Genomic DNA, 26,120 nt, shown 5'->3' with positions numbered 1-26,120 from the left:
TGCCATAATCTATTATTGATCTAATGAGAGCCCTGTATATGCTTAATAATGACTGTCTATCTGCACCCCAATTATTTCCAGCCACAGCCTTTAATAGATTAATAACTTTTTTACACTTGGTTTCTAAGTTATCTGAATGAGTTTTCCATGAATAAGAACTATCCAACCATAAACCTAGATATTTATATTCTGTTACTCTTTCTAACGTTTGTCCATATAATGTTATTGTTTCTATATTAATATTTCTCTTCTTTGTGACAACCATATAACAAGACTTGCTTGCTGATAATTTAAAACCCCATTCATAAGACCATTTTTCTACTTTACTAATTGCTTTTTTAATATTTCCTACCACATATTTAATATTTTTCCCCTTCATCCATATGACCCCATCATCTGCATATAGTGCAGATTTTATACATTTATCAGTATCATAGAAAATATCATTGATCATAATATTAAATAAAATTGGACTAATTACACTACCTTGAGGTATTCCATTTTCAACATTAAATTCTTTTGAATAATCATTCCCAATTTTTACTCTTATTTTTCTATCTAGCAGAAAATTTGCTATCCAATTATACATTCTCCCACCTATTCCCATCTGTTTCATTTTTATAAGTAATCCTTCTTTCCATAGTGAGTCATACGCTTTTTCTATATCAAAAAATACTATAATCATTAGTTCCTTCATTTTTAAAGCTTTCTCTATTTCATTACTGACTCTAGTTAGAGCATCCATTGTTGATCTTCCTGTTCTGAATCCACATTGATATCCATTAATTAGATTATTCTTCTCAAGAAAGTATCCTAGTCTATTTACTATTATTTTCTCCATCCATTTACTGAAATGAGAAGTTAGAGCAATTGGTCTGTAATTATTTGGACAGGTAGGATCTTTACCTGGCTTATTAAATGGTAATATTATTGCCCTTTTCCAACTATTTGGTATCGATCCTTCTTTCCATATTTTATTAAATAATTTTAATATTAATTTCAGTGTTACTTCCGGCATCTGTTGAAACATAGCATAACATAATTGATCCTCCCCTGGAGCTGAATATCCTGTCCCTTTCAATACTGTTTTTATTTCTTTCATGGTTATATTCATATCTAATGTTGACATATATTTTTGATATTTTTCTAGTGAATTTTTATGATTTCCAATTTTTTGAATCATCTGCCTTCTATGAGTATCTGTCAACTGATCACCACTATGAACAGCCGCGAATGTCTCACCTAACAACGCTGCCTTATCTTTATTTAAAACCAAAACCTCCTGTCCTCTAACTAAGGATGGAATATTAACATTATTCTTTTTCCCCATCATTTTTCTAAACATTAACCAAACATTCTTTAAATTTATTTCTGAACCTATTGATGAACAATAATCTCTCCATGTTTTCTTTTTTGCATCCTTTATAGTTTTCCGAGCCTTTGCTCTTTTCCTTTTATAATCAATAAGGTTTTCAATTGTTAAATTTTTCTGTAACATTTTAAAAGCTTTATTACGATCTTTAATTGTTTTACTACATTCATTATTCCACCAAGGAACTACTTTCTTCTGACCTTTCACTTTTATTTTTGGTATACTATAATTTGCAGCATTTAAGATATGTTCTGTTATTTGATTTGTACATTCTTCAATATTACCTTTTAATGTTACTACATGACTTGTTTCTTCACATTTTGTTTTAAATTTAAACCAATTAGCTTTATTAAAGCCCCATCTTATTAATGTTAACTCTTCTTGTCTATTTATATTGTCATCAATTATTGTACTTACTGGAAAATGATCACTCCCTATTGTAGACTCCCAATTAACATCCCATTCACATGCATTAACAAGACAGTCTGATATTAATGTAATATCCAGACATGAAACTGTATTTTTATGTATATTTACTCTTGTACCTTTTCCATTATTAAGACAAACTAATGACCTTTCATCCATTAATTCTTCCACTATTTCACCATTATGATCTGTCTTCTTGCTGCCCCATAGACTATTGTGAGCATTAAAATCTCCACACCAAACTTCTCTTCTATGTATTTTCCCTATTTCCTTAAATATTTCACTATCAAGATTTTTACATGGATTATAATAATTTATAATTTTAATATTTCCATATTTCCTTAAATTAAATATTTCTATATTAACACATTCTAATTTTTTATTTAATGAGTTGTTCTTATAAGCAATTCCTTCCTTAATTAAGATGGCACATCCTCCTCCACTACCATTACTTCTATCCTGTCTTTCTATGTTATATCCAGGAATTTTAAAATCTAAATTTGAATTTAACCATGTTTCTTGTATGCATATCTTGTATCCTAATCCTGACCATTTTCTGTTATTTCAGTGGCACTCAAAATGGTATGAATCTGATCTGCTTGAATTTCTTTCATATCTAGGAACTTCCCTGCTGCTGTTACTATTGCTTTTATTTTATCACTTTTCTTCTTCATTTGGACTGTAACATTAATAATATATGACATATAAATGCTACAAAGTTTTCTTTTTTCACGATCATTGTATTTTCCTCTACTTTACATTTATGCACACATGTATTATACGTATTTGTTGTTGGCATTAGTATTTGTCTCTGTTCTTCATTTTTGTTCCGAGAAGTGTAACTTTGATCTGTTTCTCCCAGCCTCATTCCTCTTGTACTATCTTTCTTTACTCTTTTTAATGCTTCTGCATATGAAACTTTTTCTGTTATCTTGATTTTCTGGGCTTCTTTAGCTTCCCTTTGAACTATACATCCACCATAGGCTGCACTGTGATCACCTCCACAGTTACAGCATTTGATTTTAGCATCTTAGTCACACTTTCCAAATTCATGTGGAACTCCACATCTTACACATCTAATTTTTCCCTTACACTCTTTTGCAATGTGTCCCATTCTTTGACAGGTAAAACATCTGAGCGGTTTCGGGATGTACTCTCTAACTTTATAGTTCATGAATCCTAGCTGAATATTTTCTGACATTTTGTTTTCAAACTGTATTATCACAGCCATAGTATCTTTGAGTTCCCCTTCTCTTCTACTTTTAATCCTGATGGCATTTGTTATCTTCCCTCCTTTGATTTCATTCTTCACCTCCTCCATTGTCATTTCAAGTGGAACTCCTGAAATTACTCCTCTCAACCTTGCCATATAACCTGGTATATATGATTTAATTCTTTCTCCCATCAAAGTTTTCATTTTGATTATCTTCTGTTGTTGTGCCTCACTGATAGCTTGAATTATCACTTTTCTGTTGTTCATGATTCTGGCCATTTTAATTTTCCCTATCTCTTCCTCTATTGCTTTGGTTATCTTTATCGGATGAATATAACCCTTTTCTTGCTGAAATTCCACCACAACTTTGTATTCCACTTCTGATTTACTGTTATCTTGTTCCCGTGAACTCACTCTTTGATTTATTTTTGTCCTTTTACTTCCTTCCGCTCCTGGCTCACTTTCATCCGACCAACTTCTTGCCCTTTCATGCCTCTTTCTGATTGCTCCTTTCATTTTTGCTGACCTCGATATCATCCACTTCATTTCCTTTCCACTATTTCCTCCTGATGTAGAAGCCATGCTACTACAGTCAATGCACAGCTTATGTGATCCACCAAATCAGCTCCTACCGCCTTCTTTGTTTGTTGTGTTCAATTGTCCCCTTTTCACACCCAACCAACTTCCGCGTTCGCTCTCCTCACAGCTCTGGCCTCCCACCTGTAGACCTCACCCACTCACTCTATATATAGAGGCACAGGCACGTGCAGAGGGGGGGGGGCTGGGGGTGCTTGAGCACCTGCCCTTTTTGCTCCTTGCCCTAAAGTGCCCTTTTGGTCCAATTTTTTTTTTTTTTAAAGTTAATTTCCCAAGCCCTCCTCTGATATGTACTAAAATTATTATTTTTTGTTGTTGTTGTTTTTATTTAAAGAAAAACAACATAATAAGCCCTTCGGGTCACCTTGTTACCTTTGACCTTTTGTCCGTGATGACGCAGCTGCCTCCCGCTCAGTCAGTGAGACTGCGCAGTAGCTTACTGCGGAGCTCAATGTGGAGGAGGAAGGAAGGAAAAGTAAGGAAAAACTGTTCTTATCTATCGATTCAGTATTTTATCATACAGACATTAGGCTGTTGTTGTTGTCCTATTAGCTAGCTGTTAGCTAACGAGTTTGGTAGCAAAGCAAGATAACTAAAAAGCTTCTTCCCTGTATCGCTAATGATAGCGGTCATTCTTCATTATAGCTGATGGGGCCACATCAACGATCCAAAACCGATCATCTCTCTATGATGAATATATGTCCGATTATCTAATTTCCTTTGCTGCATAATGTATATTAATTGCATTTATTCTGGCATTAGGTTAATGTATCTTGAAGGGGAATAGAATTTACAAAACTGCTTGAATTATAATGATTTATTTTTTTTAAACAAAAAGTTTTATTTTAATTTTTTTAATTAAATAACTAAATTTTGTCTTGTTAACTTAAAAAGTTCTTTGCAAAACAAACTTTTATTTGCACACATCAGAATTCTTTTGTTGCAATTTTCGGCCCTGCCCACGACGTCATGTGAGAAGCAAGCAAAACTTTGAATCATAAACAAAAACTTACAATAGCAAGAAAAGATTTATGACATGAGCAAATAAGTTTGTTCACAAATAATTTTTCTCACTTTGAGACATAAATCTCTGATTTTAATTTAAAAAAAAAAAATTTTAAGCAAAACTTTTGTTTAAAAATTGTTTCAATTCAAAATGTATTGATCACAATTGTATTTTATTTAATTGAGGTTATTATTATATTTTTAATAGAATAATTGTGAAACATATTGAGCTCCACAGCAGAGGCCTCCTTTTCTCTGAAATTAATATTATGTTGTGCTAAGGACTGAAAAACATATTGGTTTAAACACAAAGGTAAATAATTGGTAGTGTGGTTAATACAGTGTTCTTATCATAATTCATTATGTTTTGCTTTTTTCAGTTCAAAGATGCCACGTAAAGAAAGACGGCAGAAACAAAAAAGAAAAGAATTGATAGATGCAGCAAAAGGTAGTGGATTGTTGACCGACTGGGTCAGAACGAGTACTGCAGGTACGAACAAAAAAAAAATGTTCTTAACATTATCAACATGTAACTTTTGGTAGTGAACAATATATTTAATATTACAGGGCATCTGTTGTGTTTTTCTTATGCTAAGATGTACTAAATTTAGGTGTAGAATAATGATTAGTTTGTTTCTTGCTCCCAGATGGACAGAAGGAAAGTGATAGATCAGAGGAGGAGACAAAAATGCAGTCAGCAACACAGGAAGACAGGCAAGGAGAGGGACAACAGTCAGAAATCAAAGACACAGAAATGCAGTCAACACAGGAAGACAGGCAAGGAGAGGGACAACAGTCAGAAATAAACACTATGGATGAAAATGCAGAGCAACAAGTCAGAGAGAAGCCATTCGTATTTTTAATGGACCTTCCACACCCAAATGACCCAGCACATGTCTTGCAATTCAACATAAAATATGATGAAGCATTTATCCAAAATTGTGTAAACCAAGGACCATGTGTGACCCCCACAAAGTGTGGTCACATTTGGTGGATTAAATTGTGATCTTAGTTGTTTTGAGGTTTTGGGGAGCAATGTCACGCAGTAACACGGGTGCGCCGCTAGATGGCAGAAGCGGGCTCTTGCGGGACTGACGGTGCATCATTGCGGTGTCGAGGAAGCTCCCTTCCATTCGGATGAGAGCTACCAGCACAGCAACACCGTCTCCTGTGGCTCATTTGTTCTTTTCCTGTTAAAACAGGTTGGTCCGGGTCTAAACTGAAAACTGTTACGTAATAAACATGGTCGTTCTACTAAGTGTCGCGACGTTGGTCCCCTGTGTATTTGGTTTGTGTTATTTTATGTCGTCATTATGCGGTTTGCTAATAAGCTCTCGGTTAGCTGCTCGGAGGATTTCCTCAGATGGTACGCGAAGAATGCGTATGTTCTATATAACCGCCTGTAAGGTGCATTTATTTACAATTCCTGATAAAGTAATAAGCTGGTGTTGTGTTATAGAGGAACTAGTGGATGTGTGAATGTATAGTCACAATTTTCAGGGTTGTATGATGACTTTATTGTTATAATTTGGATTAAATTCGGATGAGAGCTACCAGCACAGCAACACCGTCTCCTGTGGCTCATTTGTTCTTTTCCTGTTAAAACAGGTTATCTGCATCTGTTTGCCTGTCCCTCCACCCGAGACCTGCAACACATGCCAACCAGAGCTGTCATTTCCTAAAAATGAAGAAGGAAGGTCTTGTCAGAATAAATGGTATAAGAGTAACCCATGGCTGGCGTATTCTCCCAGTTTAAATTCCATGTTTTGTTTTAGCTGTCGTGTTTTTTTGAATGAAGAAAAGCACGTGTTCCGCAAATCATGGAAGACAATAGGATTAAACAGATGGAACAAAGCATTACAGAAAATTAAAGAGCACAGTGGATCAGAGTCCCATATGTGTGCTATGGTAAAGTGGAACACTTTTCAGAAAAAATCCCTGGAGGCAGTTTTGGAAACAGGTAACCTTCAATCACAAGCTGCAAAAGACAAAGAAAAGCAGAGGAACAGAGAAATTTTATCTCGGTTGATTTCCATTACACTTTATCTGGCAAGACAGGGCATGTCATTTAGAGGAGATGATGAGACTTCAGGAAGCCTAAATCGAGGCAACTTTTTAGAGCTTGTCGAGTTATTCGGCAAGTATGATAGTGTCATTAAATTGCACCTTGATAGATTGAAAGAAACGCTGGACAGTAACAAAAGACCACTGGTCTCACTACTATCAAACAGAACACAAAATGACATAATAAAAGCATTAGGTATAACAGTAAGACATGCAATCAAAACTGAAATAGAAGAAAGTATTCCATTCTTATTGACGAAACCACAGATGTTTCACACGTGGAACAAGTGTCATTTGTGGTCAGATACATGCACAATATGCAGATTAAGGAGCGATTTATTCAGGTGTGCAACATTCAGCCCACAAGTGGAGAAGCCCTTGAAAATCTGGTTCTGGACGTACTGAAGGAAAACAATCTAAAAATGGATAACATCAGAGGTCAGGGATACGATGGAGCAGCTAACATGAGAGGACACTACAAGGGACTTCAGGCAAGAATTCTCAGGCACAATCCCAAGGCTTTGTATGTCCACTGTCAGGCACACTGTCTTAATTTGGTGTTAGTTGAAAGTGCCAAATCAAATATATGTTTTGTCACATTTTTCAACTTGGTTGAAAAACTTTACGCTTTCATTGGGAACTCATCAAAAAGACATACTGCATTTATTGAGGTTCAGAAAGGAATGCAACCACATCAGCGCCCAGTTGAACTGCAAAAGTTGTCTGACACTCGTTGGGCCTGCCAAGAAAGAGCCCTGAAGTCTCTCAAGAAGGTCCTTCCAGCTGTTATGAAGTTCTTAGAGAATATGACTCAGGAAAGCCCCCCTGATCCATCAGCAGGTGACGCAGCAATCCTTTTGAAGAACATCAATTTTGAATTCTTCTTATGTCTGGAAATTACTTGCCCCATCTTCCAAGTAACTGCAGTTGCATCAGATGCGTTACAGCAGAAAGATATGGACCTGGCTACAGCCTACAAAATTGTTGAAGGGGTACTACAGACACTGGAGCATTGCAGATCAGAAGAAGAATTTGAGGAAATGTATAAGAAAGCCACAGAAAAGGCTGCAGCTGTGGGGCTTGACCCCACTGAAGAAGTCAGTGGACACAGAAGGAAGAGGAAAGTGCCAGCAAAGTTTACTGCGGTTGGTACAGGCGCTTCTGATGACCATGTTTTCCATACCTTGAAGGAGTCCTACCGTGCACAGGTATATTATGTTTTTGTAGACTCCATTACACAAGAGCTTCAGAAACGGTTTAAGGGAGTAGATAATGCTACCTGGGAAATATTAAATGCCCTCCACTGCCTTACTGTCCCAGAAAACTGGACCAATGCAACAGTTCCTCCAAAAGCACTTCAAGCTCTAAAGATGCTCTGCCAGTTTTATGAAATTGATGACCAAGAAAAATTGAAGACAGAGCTGAAGGTTTTTCACAATTCATATTTGGAGTTTTCATCTTACAGTGTGTCATCAATGCTGTCTGTCATCAAAGAAAACAATGCTGATCTGGTTTTTCCCAACCTGACTGGACTATTGAAAACATACGCCACCTTACCAGTGTCTACAGCAACCGTTGAGCGTTCCTTCTCAAAACTGAAGCTAGTGAAAACAAAACTATGCAGCTTATGCAAGGAGGATAGGTTGTCAGACCTTCAATCATTCACAGTGAGGTTATTGACATTTTTCGAGACATGACCAACAGAAAACTGCTGCTGTGAACAGAAGAGAACAAAAATAACAAAAATGCTTAAAAGTTGGAAGTTTGTTTTTAAACAGTTAAATCACCATGAAGGAAAATAAGATTTTGGATAATAATCTTAGATTCAGTTTGGGGGAAAAAAGAGACTGAAATAAATAAGAGACATCGGCCTCCACTCAACACAGAGAAGATGAGACAATGAAGAAAAAAAAGAGAAACTGAGAAGAAAAAAAGAAGAGGAAAGATTGAAGAAAATGTATATAGGTACTTACAAAATACACTAAGACACAAATAGAGATATAGGCATACATTTTGGTAGGCAGTAAGTCTCAGTAGGCTTTTCTCATGGTGACATGCATTAACAATTCAATTTGTGCTTTTTTTTTTCTGCAGTTCCACGTTAAAGTTTGATGCAGCTCTGCTTTCCTGAATCTTCATTTCCAATGTAAGTGCAGCAAACAGGCAGCTCTTTTTTATATATATAAATTACAGTACACTAAAAGGTTGTATTGTGCCCTTGTTTATATTTTTAATAGTGTAATTCTGTAAAGACAAAATATGTAAATCGGAGCTAAACCATCAGCTCTGATTTACATATTTTGCTAAATTGCGGGTTTGAATATTGCAATACTTTCCTATAACAAAATAGACCTGCAGAAAGAAATTACTAATAAAATATCTAACATATGCATAGTGTTATGCTCCATATAGAGTTTTTCCTTAGCTTATATTGTATGTCTCACAATTTTGTAATTTATCATTTTTATTAAGCTCTGAAAGCTGTGTGGTTTTGTTAATAGTCTTTCCTAGAATGCGGTTAGATGTGCCCTTTTTTTTTTTTTTGAGCACCTGCCCTTTCAGTGGTCTCTGCACGGGCCTGTAGAGGCACATAGGCAAATATAGGCAGGAAAATACAGCAGATGTGTGTTTGTTCATAAAACTGTTCTTTGTGTGTTGGAAAAGAATTTGTTAGTGATTGACACTGACCTTTGTTTAAGATCATTCTTTCATCAAATTCCACAAATATAGTTCATCGTTTTCATCTTACAGATATGTCGTATTTCAGCCTCTTCGAAGTATGTAGAATTTAGAACTACTATCCACTTTAAGAATTGTTGGTTGAACATAACAAATGTGTTTGGATTTTAATTTAAAACTTCCAATTTAATATTTTCTTCACCTAAATCCTGCAAAATTTGTAATATTGTTGGCACTGTTATGTTATTTCTTTGCTGTGTTTTGGATCTTTCTTTTGGGGGGTTTTCATGGAACAGAAGCTATTAGATAATGAAAAGCAATTAGTTTGCCCTTATTGTGTAAAGTTTCAGCTGTCAGGCATGCTGAGAGAACTCAAAGAATGCTGAAATCTTGTAAAATAAATTGCAGCGTTGTGACTCATGGATGTGTCACTGAACACAAAGACGAATCATCATTCAGCTGATCACATTCTGATTCTGAGCTGTAATCCGAAAACTTGGCCTTCATCTTGTTGTCGCTGAAAGGACATTTTCCTCCTGTCACCCTGTGTTTACATATTTGTTCACATATTTTTCAAAATCTCAACCAAAGAAAGGGGGAGGGGTGTCTCTCTACCAACTTTGCATTCATTGAAACAATCTTTTTTTTTGTCCATTCGTCATTGCAGAATGGCTTCAGCTCAGTCACATTAGATTGGCAGTGTCTGTGAACATCAACTCTAAAATCTTACCAGGGCTTTAATTAAATTTAAGCCTGGACTTTAAACAGACCATCCTCATATGAAAATGTTTTCATTTAACAGTTCCATTGCAGCCCTGATTGTATGCTTTGAAACTTCTGTTCTGTCTCAAGATTTTTCCAGCTACCACCAGCTTTTCTGCTCTTCTTTTATTTGTCAAGGAAGACTAAATAATTTTGTTTCTTTCCTTAATACATCTTTATTCTTCATCCTCAAGTTGTCAAATCAAAATGTATCATTTTAAGAATCAAATAGTTTTACACGTAGCAAACTGAGAGCTTAAACACTCATTATAATTCTCAGTACAGAGACAATGATTCATACGTTGTATAACTTTTACTAAGAAAACTGGAAGAAGATAGCTTGATATTAATATGCGTTTAGCACGATTACAGTTCGTCTTTAGATGTCTTGTTTTCAGAAATTTCTGCAGACTCGTTTACTTCCTGAGAACAGAGAGGAAAGAGAAAGGTTTGATTGCAGCTTTAAATATGAGTAATAATGGCTAAGAGGTAATGAAATAATAGCAAACCTTGCTTTGATCACCAGTGCTGTCTTCTTCTTTAGCATCTGAGCTCTCCTCACCATCATCATAATCATCATCATCGCCACTTTCTTCCTGTGGTAAAACTCCTCCACTATCCAGAAACTTGCTAAATGTCTCCAGATCTCGGTTCCCAGTGTAGTCGACCACCTGAGTGAAAACAGCAAAATGAAACGGTAAATTTTTTTTTATGGCTTTTGCATCTCTGTGGTGAGCTGAGCGTTTCTACCTCTTTGCCTTCAGCTGGGTAATATTTGATGGTTGGAAATCCTGAAATGACAAGCGACTCCACTTCATTGGCTGTGGCGTCCATCTTGGCTATGATGATGTTTTCATGATCAGCATATTTCTCTCCCAGCTGGTCCCAAATTGGAGCCAGTTCTTTGCAGTGTCCACACCATGGAGCATCTACACAAACAGAGACAAGATGTAAGGAAAACTAAGGCAACTGCAGAAATAATAAAAATTTATAATATTCAATCACTGCAACATTCTCTTTTAAATATTTGAGGTTATTTGTTTAAGAAAAAATACCCTTCAAAAACTCTCAGTCAGTTCAGATGATCTATTAACATCTGTAGGGATTCTTTACTGGTCACAAACTGATCAGATCTAATTCCTAAGAAATCTTTTGTACTGGAGACATCACTGCCGACCCAATCTATTGCAATAAAACTTGGAGGTGATCAGATAAGAACTGATCTCACCTCAAAAAATAAGATCTGAATCTTGCTTTTGTCTTTGTAGTCAGCATTCAACTGAGACACAGGACCTTTTCTTCTAACGTGCTGGCCAGGAAGACAATTTATTTCAGAACCTTTGAAGTGTTCAGTGGATCAGAAAGTGGTCTGTGTACCCTGCATTTCTGCGCATAGAGACGTGATGCATCTGCCTGCAGAGGGCTGTGACAGCCTCTCCATTTTTCCAAGAAAACGATATTTTCCTTGGTTTTTCCATCTCAAAGTACCAGAGATTCTGCTGAAAACTTACCTGGGATGTCAGCCAACCATACGCCTTCTGCTGGAAGAGAACAAGTTGTTTCCTGTTCCAACGATTTTTGGAGTTTTGGACATTGCTTTGACCTGACTGACTATCAACTGAGTGATTATTATCTAGGCTGAAATAGGTGTTTTAATCTCTTTTCTGTTGCATGCTTGATTAGTGTTGTGCTGATTAATGGAGGTCAGTTGTGGAGATCAAGCTGGCTCCACTGGAAGAGATAAAGAGAGACAGAAAGCTGAAGAAGATCAGAGCTATCAAGGACAGCTCAGTGTGGTGGACAGCCTGAGGAGCAGAGCTAGCCAAAGATTACTACAGGCCAGATGTGCTAAAGAACGCTGCAGCAAGTCTTTTCTGCCGGAGGCTATCAGACTTTATAATTCATAGATAGTCTCTAGAGCTGTGTGCTTTACATGTTGAATACATATTTAGTAATGTACTGAGCAATATGTGTGTCCTTAGGACTATCACTGCTCATTGTTATTTATTATTGTTGTATATTTATTGTTATTACTTTATTTTAATTTTTATTTTTTTATTATTATTTTGTGTACTATGCTAGGACAAACAAATGTTCCCCCTAAGAGGATCAATAAAGTATTATTATCTTATTATATGCTGTGATATTCTTACATTATGTTGTTGCTAGCATGACTAGAATTCATTATCTCACTTTCAGCCACTCTCTTCTCCCTCTTGTTCTCTTCTTTCCTTGATTTCAAATTCATATCTACTTTGTGGTCGCCTAAAACCATATCTTCTTTGTGCAGTCTAAATGTAAGCCCTCAACTGGTGGAGTTTTACCACTCTTTGTCTCAAAGTGGTGAGCCACTCTGGGTCTGGGTAGTAACCTGACTTCCTTCCCTTTTGATCTGATCTTAATCTTCCTTGGCCAGAGGAAAGGGGTAACTCTGTCCTACAACACTGTTGTGCTGCATTCATGGTTCTGCAAAAGGGATTTTCCCTTTCTTTTCTTGTTTAATCAGTTAATTAGTTGGAAGTTATTTTTCAATATTCCCTTTCATGTTGTCATAGTTCTCTCATTAATCTGAGTTCTCATTTTATTATTCAATATATTCATTTGTCTTATCAGTAGTTAGATTGCATACTAGTAGTTAAAGAAAGAGGAATAATTCAGCTGTGAAGTTGGGCTACTTTAATAATAAACTCTCAGACTTGATTCGAAATGAATGTGTCAGTGATCATGCCTTCTTGTGCGAAGAGTTTCTTCTGCCAGTGGTCTGAATTCATTCCTTCACCAGAGACTGAGTTTGGCTTATTATTCCAGAAATTCTAGATGGTGCCCTGATTTAACTAAATAACTTAGATTTTATTAACAATTTAATCAATAATAAATTATTGATCAAATTATTAGTAATTACATGAGCCAAATATCAACACAAGTTCTGACTCAGCAACAATTTTGATGCAACCTTGTGAGGATGGTAAATTTTTTGCTTCCAGAATTCTAATTCCCAATGCATCCCACCAGAGAGAGATGGGTGGATGGATGGATGGACAAAATATTCTGAGTAATGTTGAAAAGTTCCACTTAATTTTCCAGAAATAAGGGAAAAAATGCAACAACTCCAACAAAATCTTTTATTGGAGTCTGCATGTTGTGAAGATGACACCTGTATGCAATCTAACTACTGCAAAGCAAAGCACTTAAAACCATAGTGTGTTGCTTTAGAGCAGTACTCAAATAGCGGGGCGTAACTAATCAACAGGCTGCCTGTTCAAGCCAGTAGAAGTAGCTACACATCAACGTTGTAAACTGAGCAGAGGGTCGGGGGATACAAGTGGTGATGTTTTTGAAATATAACTACCGTCATAGAGGAGAGATGGAGTTTGACAGTGAAAAGTAAAACGGCAGCAGAGGTCAGTAAAGCAAGAATGACGGAGTTATGGCCAGGCTAAGAGATTTTTATTTTCAAATACAAGAATACAGTCATAATACTACAAGAACCAAGTCTGAATAATTTAAATATTGGCAAAATAAAGATGTAACATTGCTGGAAGAAAGTTGTTAAATTAAAAAGCTTCGATAGAATGATATAACGTGACCCTCTCAGCAAGTCTGGTTCTATCTATTAAATAAAAAGTTGCTCAAACAATCGTTTCAAAGGGGCTGAAAATTTGCTGGTGATGTGCTAAAACATTTAGTATTTACTCCGTATTCCGCAATTTAGCGCAGTATGATGGAAAGTTATAAAATTATGACTTTCATTTTGTACAACTTTACTTGTATTTAAGACACAAATCAAAAACTCAGAGCCCGACCCTTATACTCCATCATAAGCAAGAAATGTAGCTCGCAGAAAAAGGCCAGGAAATAGACGAAACCTATTTTTACTGTTAATGGAAAATGTTATGCACAATTCATCTCTTCTCATCTGACAAGCTGGGATATAAGCAACACTGCTGCAAATGTTTACACAATAAATGTTAAAAACTATTTTCCTTGTGAAAAACTAAACTGAAGCTGTACATAACCAATGCTCACAGCTGTAAAAAGTTTTACTGTATTAAATCTAAAAATGCACATCCCATTGAATGATTTGCACTTTTTCTCTCTCAAACTGAGTAGTCTTGATTAAATGTTACTGATTCACTTAATAAACTGATTTTGGAAATTATTTCGAGGTTTTGATAATAAGGTTATACAATGCTGGAGCCAGTGGTTTGTACAGATAAGTTATTAAATATGAACAGATTTGCAATAGTGTTTCAATTCTGGGGAGGGAAGGGCACTGAAAGAAGTTGTAAAATAAAACATAAAATGTAATATTAACTTACATATGAAATAAAATAAAACTAAATGAAACATCAGATATAAAGTTAGAAAGGTTGATATTATCAGAGATATTTATTGTTAATTATTAATGGTATTTGTATTTGTATCTATTACTTGTATTTGTATCTATTTGCATATTTTACTTACTACATCTGTTTATGTGTTGTGTTTGTCTATCCTTATTGTTGTGTACAGTATTTCTACCTACTGTTTGTGTACAGCACTTGGTTGTTTGCAAATATGCAACATGAATAAATCTGACCTTGACCTTCATCACATAGATCAATTAAGAGTTTATGAATGCTTGCATAATTGTGAATGAGTTAAATTGACAAGTATTTAATTTTCTCTTCATCATATTGAAGATGAAAATTAATCATATATGAACAACAGAAGTATGTTCATTTGTAATTTGAACCAACTGTTTTGAGCAGTTAGTAAAATAATGATAAAAATGCTGATATGGTACAAATTAACTCACAAAACTCAATAAAGACGTTTTTGGCCGGGTCCAGAGCCACGGATTTAAAATTCTTGCCCACCAGGACTTTGACTGGTTCTTTGTCCCAGTCCTCTGGGATTTCTTCAGTACGATAGTATGGCTGCAGCATATAGTGACAAGACAAGTGACTGGATTTAATATGGGTGAGTAACTGCATTTAATAAGTGGGTGAGCATCTGTTTTACCATTGCAATGCCATCAACAACTTCCTGACACAGCAGCCACAGGGAATCTGCTGTTAGAGCTCCAGAGGGAATACTGAACTTCTTCTGTGTTTCCATGTGGATGATCCTTGCAGTAGGTGCGTCGCTTTCTGACACTCCAAAATAATTTAGCACATGTGACAGGGCCTGTGTCACATCAATCAGAACAAACAGCATCTAGATAACACACACAGAAAGTTCTGTTTTTGTCAGTGTAATGTGTTTTCCAGGCACATAGTGCCATTTTATAGCACAATCAAGTAACAATGTTACCTTTGGATGTTATAAAAAGGCTGTAATATCAAATATGAATTGAAAAAAATTTTACTTTGTAATTTAACACCTTAAAATTGGTTCTCTGTCTCTTTAAAAACTCCTGCTCTTTCTGAAATTCCACCTTCAGGAAGTCATCAGAACACGGCTTCTCTATTAACCCTTTCACAATGTTTTTACCAGCACTGCATGGAGAAGTAGCTTATATAATGAGTTCAGCACATACACAGTTCCACCAGGTGTTTACAAATTGCTGTTGGCTAGTCTGAAGTCTAGCCTAAAGGATTTCTCAAACATGCATGAAAGAATCTAAGCAACACTGCAGTTATGTTTTTGATGATGGAATAACATTATAACATGATGGAAAGCTAAAAAAAAGAGTCAGTTTTATGTAATACTGTTACTAACTGCTGAAGATCTGTCTTAAAACAAGCAGTTTCATGTTGTGGGCTTATTCCTTTGTCTCAACAAAGTAGTCCAGTTTCCAGACTCCAAGGCAAACCGATAAATGTCGGCATATAGACAGAGCCCAGCTCTTACCTTGCCCTTAAACTTCTTGGCAACAGCCTTGGCCTCCTCCACCAGCTCCAGCTGACCCTGCACTGTGGAGTTGATGAACAGCAGGCTATGCAGGCGGATGCGAGAAGCAAAGATCTTGTCTGCTACCTGAAAACATAGAATGAATATTTTTATTATAGATTCAAATTTGTACTTCTAATCATGTTGATAAGCCTGAATGCTTTACCTCGGGGTTGAATGGGATGATGAGCTCCAGGCTGTTTTCCTTGATGAAGGAGCTTAAGTTGTGTTTGTCTAATTTATCTTCTTCTGACCACACATAGTCTTCTCTGCCATCATCAAACTACCAGAAACATAACTTCTTTAATCACACTGAACACATAAAAAATGATTTGAGCTAAAATAAATTTGTGACAATTAACTGATGAACCAGCAAAAAATTAATAAACTGTGATTTTAATATGTCAATTCTTTTAATTGAATAGAAGTGGCAATAATTGCAGTTATTAATCTGCATTTGCTATCTTGTGTTGTACTAACTGGTGCGTAATGGTGAGATCTTTTCAGTTTCATTGGTGATTAAGAAGAAGAAAAGCATCGTCACTGAAATGTGTTTTCTATTTTGCAGAAGTGAAATGGGCCTAAGAGATACATGTAACTGTTATTATAAACTGTTATTATTTCATGTTGATTATGTGGTTTTAATATTTTTGATTAAATAATTATTGAATGATGATTATGAAGTACAGGCGCTGAGATGGGGAGCAACCAGTATGCCCAGGGTTGGGCATACTTGTAGGGTTGTGTTGGTTGACGCGACTCTGCAATATCGCATGGACATCGGGGGCAGTTCCCCTGGATTGGCAGACTGGGGTGGTGGTCCCCCTGTTCAAAAAGGGGGACCGGAGGGTGTGCTCCAATTATAGAGGGGTCACACTCTTAAGCCTCCCTGGCAAGGTCTATTCAGGGGTCCTGAAGAGGAGGGTCCATCGGATAGTTGAACCTCGGATTCAGGAAGAGCAGTGTGGTTTTCGTCCTGGTCGTGTAACACTGGACCAGCTCTACACCCTCAGCAGGGTCCTGGAGGGTGCATGGGAATTCGCCCAACCGGTCTACATGTGTTTTGTGGACTTGGAGAAGGCGTTCGACCGTGTCCCTCGGGGAGCCCTGTGGAGGGTCCTCCGGGAGTATGGGGCACCGGGCCCTTTGATACGGGCTGTCAGGTCCCTGTATGACCGGTGTCAGAGTCTGGTCCACATTGCCGGCAGTAAGTCGGGCTCGTTTCCGGTGAGAGTTGGACTCCGCCAGGGCTGCCCTTTGTCACCGATTCTGTTCATCACTTTCATGGACAGAATTTCTAGGCGCAGCCAAGGTGTTGAGGGGATCCGATTTGGTGGCCTTAGGATCTCATCTCTGCTTTTCGCAGACGATGTGGTCCTTTTGGCTTCATCAGATCGTGATCTGCAGCTCTCGCTGGATCGGTTCGCAGCCGAGTGTGAAGCGGCCGGGATGGGGATCAGTGCCTCCAAATCCGAGGCCATGGTCTTGAGCCGGAAAAGGGTAGAGTGCCTTCTCCGGGTCAGGGGGGGTGTCCTGCCCCAAGTGGAGGAGTTTAAGTATCTCGGGATCTTGTTCACGAATGGGGGAAGAAGGGAGCGGGAGATCGACAGGCGGATTGGCGCAGCGTCTGCTGTCAAGCGGGCGCTGTACCGGTCCGTCGTGGTGAAGAGAGAGCTGAGCCAAAAAGCGAAGCTCTCGATTTACCGGTCGATCTACGTTCCCACCCTCATCTATGGTCATGAGCTTTGGGTCATGACCGAAAGAACGAGATCGCGGATACAAGCGGCCGAAATGGGTTTTCTCCGTAGGGTGGCTGGGCTCTCCCTTAGAGATAGGGTGAGAAGCTCAGTCATCCGGGAGGGACTCAGAGTAGAGCCGCTGCTCCTTCACATCGAGAGGAGCCAGTTGAGGTGGCTTGGGCATCTGGTCAGGATGCCTCCTGGACGCCTCCCTGGTGAGGTGTTCCGGGCACGTCCCACCGGGAGGAGGCCCCGGGGAAGACCCAGGACACGCTGGAGGGACTATGTCTCTCGGCTGGCCTGGGAACGCCTCGGGATTCCCCCGGAGGAGCTGGAAGAAGTGGCTGGGGAGAGGGAAGTCTGGGCCTCCCTTCTGAAGCTGCTACCCCCGCGACCCGACCTCGGATAAGCGGAAGAAGATGGATGGATGGATGGATGGATGGATGATTATGAAGTATTAATAAAATATTAAAATTAAATGTAATTGTTAGATGTATAGAATTTATTACATACATTCATTGCTGTAAGTAGACCAAACCCAAGTCGGTTAGGGTCAGAACAGAACAGAGAGAAAGGGAACTAAACAAAGACTGGAGAATACCTAAGAGGAACTAAAAAAGTAGCAAGAGTGAATTTGGGGAAGTAACTTCAGATGGCCACAGAAAAGGGGGAAGTGACTCTCTAAGGGCGTTAAACAGCACTGTTGATGAGTCACATAGCCTTTTGCCATACACAACCATGTGCGGAGAAAGTATGAAAGATTCTGAAAAGAGGAGAAGAAAGTGCTTAGTACCCACTGCAGAAGTCGACGTCAACAAGGGATGCAGACAGAAGACCTACAGAGGACCGTGCCACAGAGCTACAGAGACAAACACTATGCTCTGCTGAAAAAGGGTGAAGCCAACTGCCCTTGCCCATGGTTCCTGATTAGATGGCCCATAAAGAGATTTCTAGTTTCTACAACAGACTTGGTCGATGGACAAGGTGCTCACAGTTGATGAGAAGCTGAACCATCCAGAGGACAACAACAACATTTATCTTGTGTCCATCCAAAGGAAGACTCTGCAGCGAAGAAGAAAGCTTCCGTCCAAAGACTTTGGGGTCACCTGTTGTCAGAATTGATTACCAACTGGGGTATGAGTTGAACTGCTACTCAAAAGCCTCTCTGAGTTACTAGTAACAGTGGCTAAGGATAGAAAGTTGAATTATGTGTTTTCAAAATTTATCATCACTAACTGAATTTTTGCTTTTGCTTTTTTCTGCTAAAAGCTTACCAATTAAAGAAGTATATAAAATTCTAATGTGAGATGTGGACAATAAAATTATTTGAGTCATCTTTTAAGTAGGGTACTTTTAATGATAATAAAAACCAACTGTGCATGGTTCTAGAGTTTTGGAGGTTTTTGACAGTTGACTTAAGCTGATCTTAAACATTACCCTTGGAGCTTACAGTATGTCCATCCATTCATCCATCCATCTTCTTCCGCTTATCTGAGGTCGGGTCGCGGGGGTAGCAGCTTCAGAAGGGAGGCCCAGACTTCCCTCTCCCTGGCCACTTCTTCTAGCTCTTCCGGGGGAATCCCGAGGCGTCCCCAGGCCAGCCGAGAGACATAGTCCCTCCAGCGTGTCCTGGGTCTTCCCTGGGGTCTCCTCCTGGTGGGGCGTGCCCGGAACACCTCACCAGGGAGGCGTCCAGGAGGTATCTTGACCAGATGCCCGAGCCACCTCAACTGGCTCCTCTCGATGTGAAAGAGCAGCGGCTCTACTCTGAGTCCCTCCCAGATGACTGAGCCTCTCACCCTATCTCTAAGGGAGAGCCCAGCCACCCTACGGAGAAAACCCATTTCGGCCGCTTGTATCCGCGATCTCGTTCTTTCGGTCATGACCCAAAGCTCATGACCATAGATGAGGGTGGGAATGTAGATCGACCGGTAAATCAAGAGCTTCACTTTTTGGCTCAGCTCTCTCTTCACCACGACGGACCGGTACACCGCCCGCTTGACGGCAACGCTGCGCCAATCCGCTTGTCGATCTCCCGCTCCCTTCTTCCCTCATTTGTGAACAAGCTCCCGAGATACTTGAACTCCTCCACTTGGGGCAGGACATCCCCCCCGACCCGGAGAAGGCACTCTATCCTTTTCTGGCTCAAGACCATGGCCTCGGATTTGGAGGCACTGATCGCCATCCCAGCCGCTTCACACTTGGCTGCGAACCGCTCCAGCGAGCTGCAGATCACGACCTGATGAAGCCAAAAGGACCACATCATCTGCAAAAAGCAGAGATGAGATCCTAAGGGCACCAAAACGGATCCGCTCAACACCTTGACTGCATCTAGAAATTCTGTCCATAAAAGTAATGAACAGAAACGGTGATAAAGGGCAGCCCTGGAAGAGTCCAACTCTCACCGGAAACAAGCCCAACTTACTGCCAGCAATGCAGACCAGACTCCGACACCGGTCATACAGGGACCTGACAGCACGTATCAAGGGGCCCGGTACCCCATACTCCCGGAGGACCCTCCACAGGGCTCCCCGAGGGACACGGTCGAACGCCTTCTCCAAGTCCACAAAACACATGTAGACCGGTTGGGCGAATTCCCATGCACCCTCCAGGACCCTGCTGAGGGTGTAGAGCTGGTCCAGTGTTACACGACCAGGACGAAAACCACACTGCTCTTCCTGAATCCGAGGTTCAACTATCCGATGGACCCTCCTCTTCAGGACCCCTGAATAGACCTTGCCAGGGAGGCTTAAGAGTGTGACCCCCCTTATAGTTGGAGCACACCCTCTGGTGCCCCTTTTTGAACCACCCCCCTGATCTGCCAATCCAGGGGAACTGCCCCCGATGTCCATAGGATATTGCAGAGCCGCGTCAGCCAACACAACCCTACAACATCCGGAGATTTAAGGAACTCCAGGCGGATCTCATCCACCCCCGGGGCTCTGCCACTAAGGAGCTTTTTAACCACCTCGGCGACCTCATCCCCAGAGATTGGAGAGCCCAACACAGAGTCCCCAGACTCAGCTTCCTCAATGGAAGGCTGTTGGTGGGATTGAGGAGGTCTTTGAAGTATTCTACCCACCGGCCCACAACATCCCGAGTCGAGGTCAGCAGCACACCATCCCCACTGTAAACAGTGTTGGTGCCGTACTGCTTCTCCCTCCTGAGATGCCGGATGGTGGACCAGAATCGCCTCGAAGCCGTATGGAAGTCTTTCTCATTGGCCTCTCCAAACTCCTCCCATGCCCGAGGTTTTGCCTCAGCAACCACCCGAGCCACATGCCACTTCGCCCGCCGGTACCCATCAGCTGTTTCCGGAGTCCCACAGGCCAAAAAGGCCCGATAGGACTCCTTCTTCAGCCAGACAGCATCCCTCACCAAAGATGTCCACCAACGGGTACGAGGGTTGCCGCCACGACAGGCACCGACAACCTTGCGGCCACAGCTCAGATGAGCCACCTCGACAATGGAGGCATGGAATATGGTCCACTCAGGTTCAATGTCCTCCACCTCCCCGGGAACGTGTTTGACGTTCTGCCGGAGATGGGAGTTAAAGCTCTATCTCATAGTGGATTCTGCCAGACGTTCCCAGCAGACCCTCACAACACGTTTGGACCTTCCAGGTCTGACCGGCATCCTCCCCCACCACCGGAGCCAACTCACCACCAGGCAGTGGTCAGTAAACCGCTCCGCACCTTTCTTCACCCGAGTGTCCAAGACATGCGGCTGCAGATCCGATGAAACGATTACAACATCGAACTGCGGCCTAGGGTGTCCTGGTTCCAAGTGCACGTGTGGACACCCTTATGCCTGAACATGGTGTTCATTATGGACAATCCGTGACGAGCACAGAAGTCCAACAACAGAACACCATTCCAGTTCAGATCGGGGGGGCCGTTCCTCCCAACCACGCCCCTCCAGGTCTCACTGTCATTGCCCACGTGAGCATTGAAGTCCCCCAGCAGAACAAGGGAGTCCCCAGGAGGGGCACTCTCCAGTACCCCCTCTAGGGACTCCAAGAAGGGAGTCCCTAGTTACGGGCCGAACTGCCATTGCCACAAACAACACTCAGGACCTGCCCCCCCACCCGTAGGCGGAGGGAGGCTACCCACTCATTCACCGGGGTAAACCCCAATGTGCAGGCGCCGAGATGGGGAGCAACAAGTATGCCCACTCCTGCCCGACGCCTCTCACCTTGGGCAACTCCAGAGTGGAAGTATGTCCAGCCACTCTCAAGGAGACTGGTTCCAGAACCAGAGCCATCGAGGCGAGACCGACTATTTCTAGCCTCAACCTCACACACTAGCTCCAGCTCCTTCCCCACCAGAGAGTTGACATTCCACGTCCCAAGAGCCAACCGAGGATCGGACCGCCACGGTCCCTTCCCTCGGCCGCCACCCATCTCACAATGCACCTGACCCCTTTGGCCCCTCTCACAGGTGGTGGGCCCATGGGAGGGGGGACCCATGTTTCCTCTTCGGGCTAAGCCCAGCCGGGCTCCATGGGAAAAAGCCCAGCCCGTCGTGCCCCCCCTCCAGGGGAGCTTATGTTGAGCTACTAAAACTAGAAAGTGTGCATTTCCTATGAAAATACAAGTGTGAATGCTGAATGCTTTTGGTGAAAATGGCAAAAACGTCTGACGCCAACTGCTGAAGACTTGCAGAAAGGTAAGAAATAGTCCATGCAATATGAAAAACCCAAATAAAAGCCAAAATTAGCTAAAAAGCTAAAACTAGCTAAAATACTAATGATAGCATCTAGGATACCACTAGCATGCTGGGTTACAGTAAAAAAAACTCATGTAAAACCTAAAATATGAAAATGACATGAATGTTCCCCCATTCCTTCAGATAAAAACGGTGGGTGAATGAAATCCATACCTCTTATAGTTCCTGAGATATTAACATTTGTTTGGAGGCATCGTTTAGCACAGTGACTACAAAAAACATCCCACATGCAGTACGAAAAAAGCAATGTCAAAAGCTCAAATTATTCCCAGGTTTTAAACAGCATAAAAGCTGTTAAACGGTCCAACTTCAAAATGGCCACTGTCTTGTGTCCTCCATGACAGCCCTGAAACTGGATGATTCATTGCCATTAATAGACAGAACCTAAAACATCAACTGTGAAACACATTCATTTTATATTGTAATTTTCAATTCTGCCACAGGATGGAGCGGTTTCATAAAAATTTATAAAAAGCTGAATATTATAAAAAGTATGAAGGTTATGAATACCAAGATATATAACTGGCATTAGGAGAGCAAGCTGAATAGCATAAAAGTTGAATGGTGAAAATAGCACAAAGTATGCAGGAGAAAAAGTGCAGCAAAATTTACGGAGCAACCAGAAAACTGGAACTCATTAGTGTGAATTCACACTACAGCATTCATTAGTGTGAATGCTGTAGGCATTGCAGAGGCCTGCAGAGATATTTTAAAATCTTAACAACAATAGATTTCCAAAGCAATGGATGACAGTTGAGTCTGTGTCTTCTCATACCTTTTTGAACAGCACCACTGAGTCTGATTTCACTTCATACTTCTGAAACACTTCAGGAATTACAGTAACTCCAAACTCAACATCAGTCAAATCAAAAGAGACCTCCTTGAACACATGGGCAGACTCGCTTTCCAAACTCTGGAATGAAGGAACAAGAGGAAACAACATGGATGTTTTAAACATGGACTCCTATCATGAGACATAGAGGCATCACAAAGTATGCCTTATGAGACCTACACTGAAGAATCCTACAACAGAGATATTGTGGGTGCTGATGAACTTGGCCGCAGAGTCCACAGAGTCAAGATTTGAAGTACCGGGACCGGCGCGACGTTTCATCCATTGAATTATACCCTCCACTGATCTTTTACCTGGAAAACAGATACACCCATGAGATAAATAGTAGAAGTGGGGATTTTCCTTTTTTTCTTTTTAGAAAAACATGGCCTAGGTGAGTACAAAAGGTCTTGAAACAGTAGGACTTTCATGAACTGTGCATAGGACATTGGTCTATATTTTAATATAGGGCAGTCATTGGTTTTCATATTCACTTCCTTCCTTAGTTTAATATGAAATACTAGAACCGCCAAGATTCCTTCTTGGTGGTTCTAGTATTTCATATTTGGTTTCTCTGAGTCACAGTCATTGGATAAGTTTCTGTGAACTCCTAGATTTGAACCCCTGCCTGTGTCCCATTTTCAGTTGCATATTTTCCCCAAAAACTTACTATGTTAAGCATATGGGTAAGTTTGAAATAACATACATGCATCTGTAGAACTTGAATAATTTACTAAAGACATAATTTAATCTTTTCAGCCATATCTGCTGCAACAGAGAAACATCTAAGACTAGATGGGGTCTTAAACAGGTCTTAAGACTGTATGCACAATTATTAGGCAAGTTTTAGTTTTGACTATATAATCATTTTTATTTGTATTTTCCAACTCCAAGCTGTATAAACTTTATTTAAATTTTTTTATTTTCTTTATTTAACCAGGTAAACCCCCGTTGAGATCTAGATCTCATTTTCAAGAGGGACCTGGGCAGAAGTCTGCAATATACCTGGTTACAAAATAAAACTAATTAACACACATGCACAAGTGTAAAACAATAGAAAACACTTTAAAAGTAATGACACTGTTAAATAGAATCTTTTTGCCTGTTTTTAAGAACAGCTCAAAATAAATCCAATGAAATAAATTCTGACATCTTGAGTTCAGACTGGAGCTGATTCCAGGCTGTAGGAACCATCACACATGCTTGCTTCCCCTTTTCAGTTCGAATATGTGGAACATGCAAAAGAAAAATTTTATTAGAGCGTAAAGAATGGGAAATAATAGATCTATGTAAGAGAGAACTAAAGTATGCTGGAGCCAAGCCGAGTAGAGATTTCTAAATCAGGATCATCAGGTGATTGTTTCTCCGTACGCTTAAAGGAGGCCATTCAGCTTTTGCATACAACTCACAATGATGTGTAAGTTATCTGCTATTGGTTACTAACCTTAAGGCATAATGATACACAGTATTCTATGATTGAAGGCATTTGAACTTAATTCATTTGCGGCCGTGAACCCAGATTCCTACACACATAAAGCATATGAACCCAGTGAATATAAACTTCATATTTCAGATTTATTCGTATCCCAAATTGGGAAATTGATGTTGCAGCAAGTATAAAAACTAAAAGACAAAGTATCAAAGATTAAAAAATAAGGAATAAAAAATACCAAAAGCATATAAAATACAAATCAACACATAATGGGAAGAATACAGCAGTGTATTTCATTATTGACCAACAGTTACTACACTAGATCAGGTGCAAGTCCCCCTACCTTGTCCTGCATTAAAAAGAGATGTTGCTGTAGAAACAAATGAGTGCTTGTACCTGTTACGTTTTATACAAGGAAGTCTGAGCCTGATGCCAGAAGGCAGAAACTGGAACTCAGCATGTAAAGGATGAGAAGTATCAGCAATAATGGCTTCAGTTTTCCTAATGATTTGTTTTATTACACAGTTCTGTAAGTGAGAATTGTTCAACCCCTAAGATCTTATTGCTAGTATGTATTACTCTGTTACGGGCATTTTTTGGTTTAATACTAAGATTTCCAAACCAACAAAGGAGGGAAAAAGTCAACACAGATTCAATAAAGGATCTATAAAATAGGATCATCAATTACTTATCAACTTGAAACTTTGCGAGCCTCCTTAGACAAAATAATCTTTGCTGGCCCTTTTTTTGAAGGTTTTCTGAATGGCAGGTAAATTTTAACTTATTATCCAAAATAGTCCCAAGATATTTGTAGTTTTCTACTGTCTCTACTGTCTGACCTTTAATTACTATTAGATTTGTGTTATGGGGTTTCTGTCTAAAATCAATGCACATGTCCTTTGTTTTCTGTACATTTAATAAAAGAAAAGCTTTATCACACCAGTCAACATATTCATCGACCACAGGGCCATGGGCATGTTCATCATCATGTAGCAGGCTAACTATCACCGAGTCATCTACAAATTTTAATATTAACCTGTTATCATGCCAACTGCGACAGTCGTCTGTGTACAAAATGTAAAGAAGAGGGGAAAGGACGCAGCCCTGAGTGGACCCAGTAGACAGAGACGTCTCTCTGGACATGCATCCATTCACTCTGACTTTCTGCGTTCTGGATGTTAAAAAGTCAATAATCCAGCCCACCACATTAAAATCCAGATGAAAGTTATTAAGAAGTTTATCAATCAAAATATGGGGCTGGATTGTGTTAAAAGCCGATAAGAAGTCAACAAATAACAACTTAACATGGTTTTTGTTACTTTCGAGATGTTTAAAAACACAGTTTAGTAAAGTGGCAGTGACATCCTTAACTCCCTGACCGGCCCTGTAGGCAAACTG

General features: G+C 39.9%; 2 protein-coding genes across 8 annotated transcripts in view; one reads left to right on the top strand and one right to left on the bottom strand.

The window, feature by feature from the left end:
• The first annotated feature begins 4,060 nt into the window (after positions 1 to 4,060).
• Positions 4,061 to 9,258, top strand: LOC114145509 (uncharacterized). 6 transcript variants are annotated; one of them, XR_003595707.1, is made up of 3 exons: positions 4,061 to 4,083; positions 4,994 to 5,103; positions 8,772 to 9,065. XR_003595707.1 is itself a non-coding variant. In XM_028019136.1 (2 exons), the coding sequence occupies exon 1, from the start codon at positions 7,361 to 7,363 to the stop codon at positions 8,372 to 8,374; it is 1,014 nt and encodes a 337-aa protein (XP_027874937.1). In that variant the 5' UTR covers positions 7,176 to 7,360; the 3' UTR covers positions 8,375 to 8,642; positions 8,772 to 9,065. The 6 variants fall into 6 exon arrangements, 1 of the variants encoding a protein (XP_027874937.1); XR_003595709.1 differs by lacking the exon at positions 8,772 to 9,065 and adding an exon at positions 5,261 to 5,567; XR_003595710.1 differs by lacking the exons at positions 4,061 to 4,083; positions 8,772 to 9,065 and adding an exon at positions 9,225 to 9,258 and having other exon boundaries at positions 4,752 to 5,103.
• Positions 9,259 to 9,663: 405 nt separating this feature from the next.
• pdia2 (protein disulfide isomerase family A, member 2) overlaps positions 9,664 to 26,120 on the bottom strand; it is a 35,982-nt gene continuing 19,525 nt past the window's right edge. For both annotated transcript variants that reach the window (XM_028019125.1, XM_028019126.1), the window contains 9 exons: positions 23,471 to 23,604; positions 23,234 to 23,371; positions 16,159 to 16,275; positions 15,954 to 16,079; positions 15,123 to 15,317; positions 14,917 to 15,037; positions 10,869 to 11,047; positions 10,628 to 10,789; positions 9,664 to 10,541 (listed from right to left, as the gene is read on the bottom strand). In XM_028019125.1, coding sequence (XP_027874926.1) covers positions 10,485 to 10,541; positions 10,628 to 10,789; positions 10,869 to 11,047; positions 14,917 to 15,037; positions 15,123 to 15,317; positions 15,954 to 16,079; positions 16,159 to 16,275; positions 23,234 to 23,371; positions 23,471 to 23,604 — 1,229 coding nt within the window. In that variant the 3' untranslated portion in view covers positions 9,664 to 10,484. The remainder of the gene's footprint in view (positions 10,542 to 10,627; positions 10,790 to 10,868; positions 11,048 to 14,916; positions 15,038 to 15,122; positions 15,318 to 15,953; positions 16,080 to 16,158; positions 16,276 to 23,233; positions 23,372 to 23,470; positions 23,605 to 26,120) is intronic.

Source organism: Xiphophorus couchianus, chromosome 5, assembly GCF_001444195.1.
Source record: "Xiphophorus couchianus chromosome 5, X_couchianus-1.0, whole genome shotgun sequence".
Lineage (NCBI taxonomy): Eukaryota > Metazoa > Chordata > Actinopteri > Cyprinodontiformes > Poeciliidae > Xiphophorus > Xiphophorus couchianus.
This window is presented reverse-complemented; position numbering and strand designations above follow the sequence as displayed.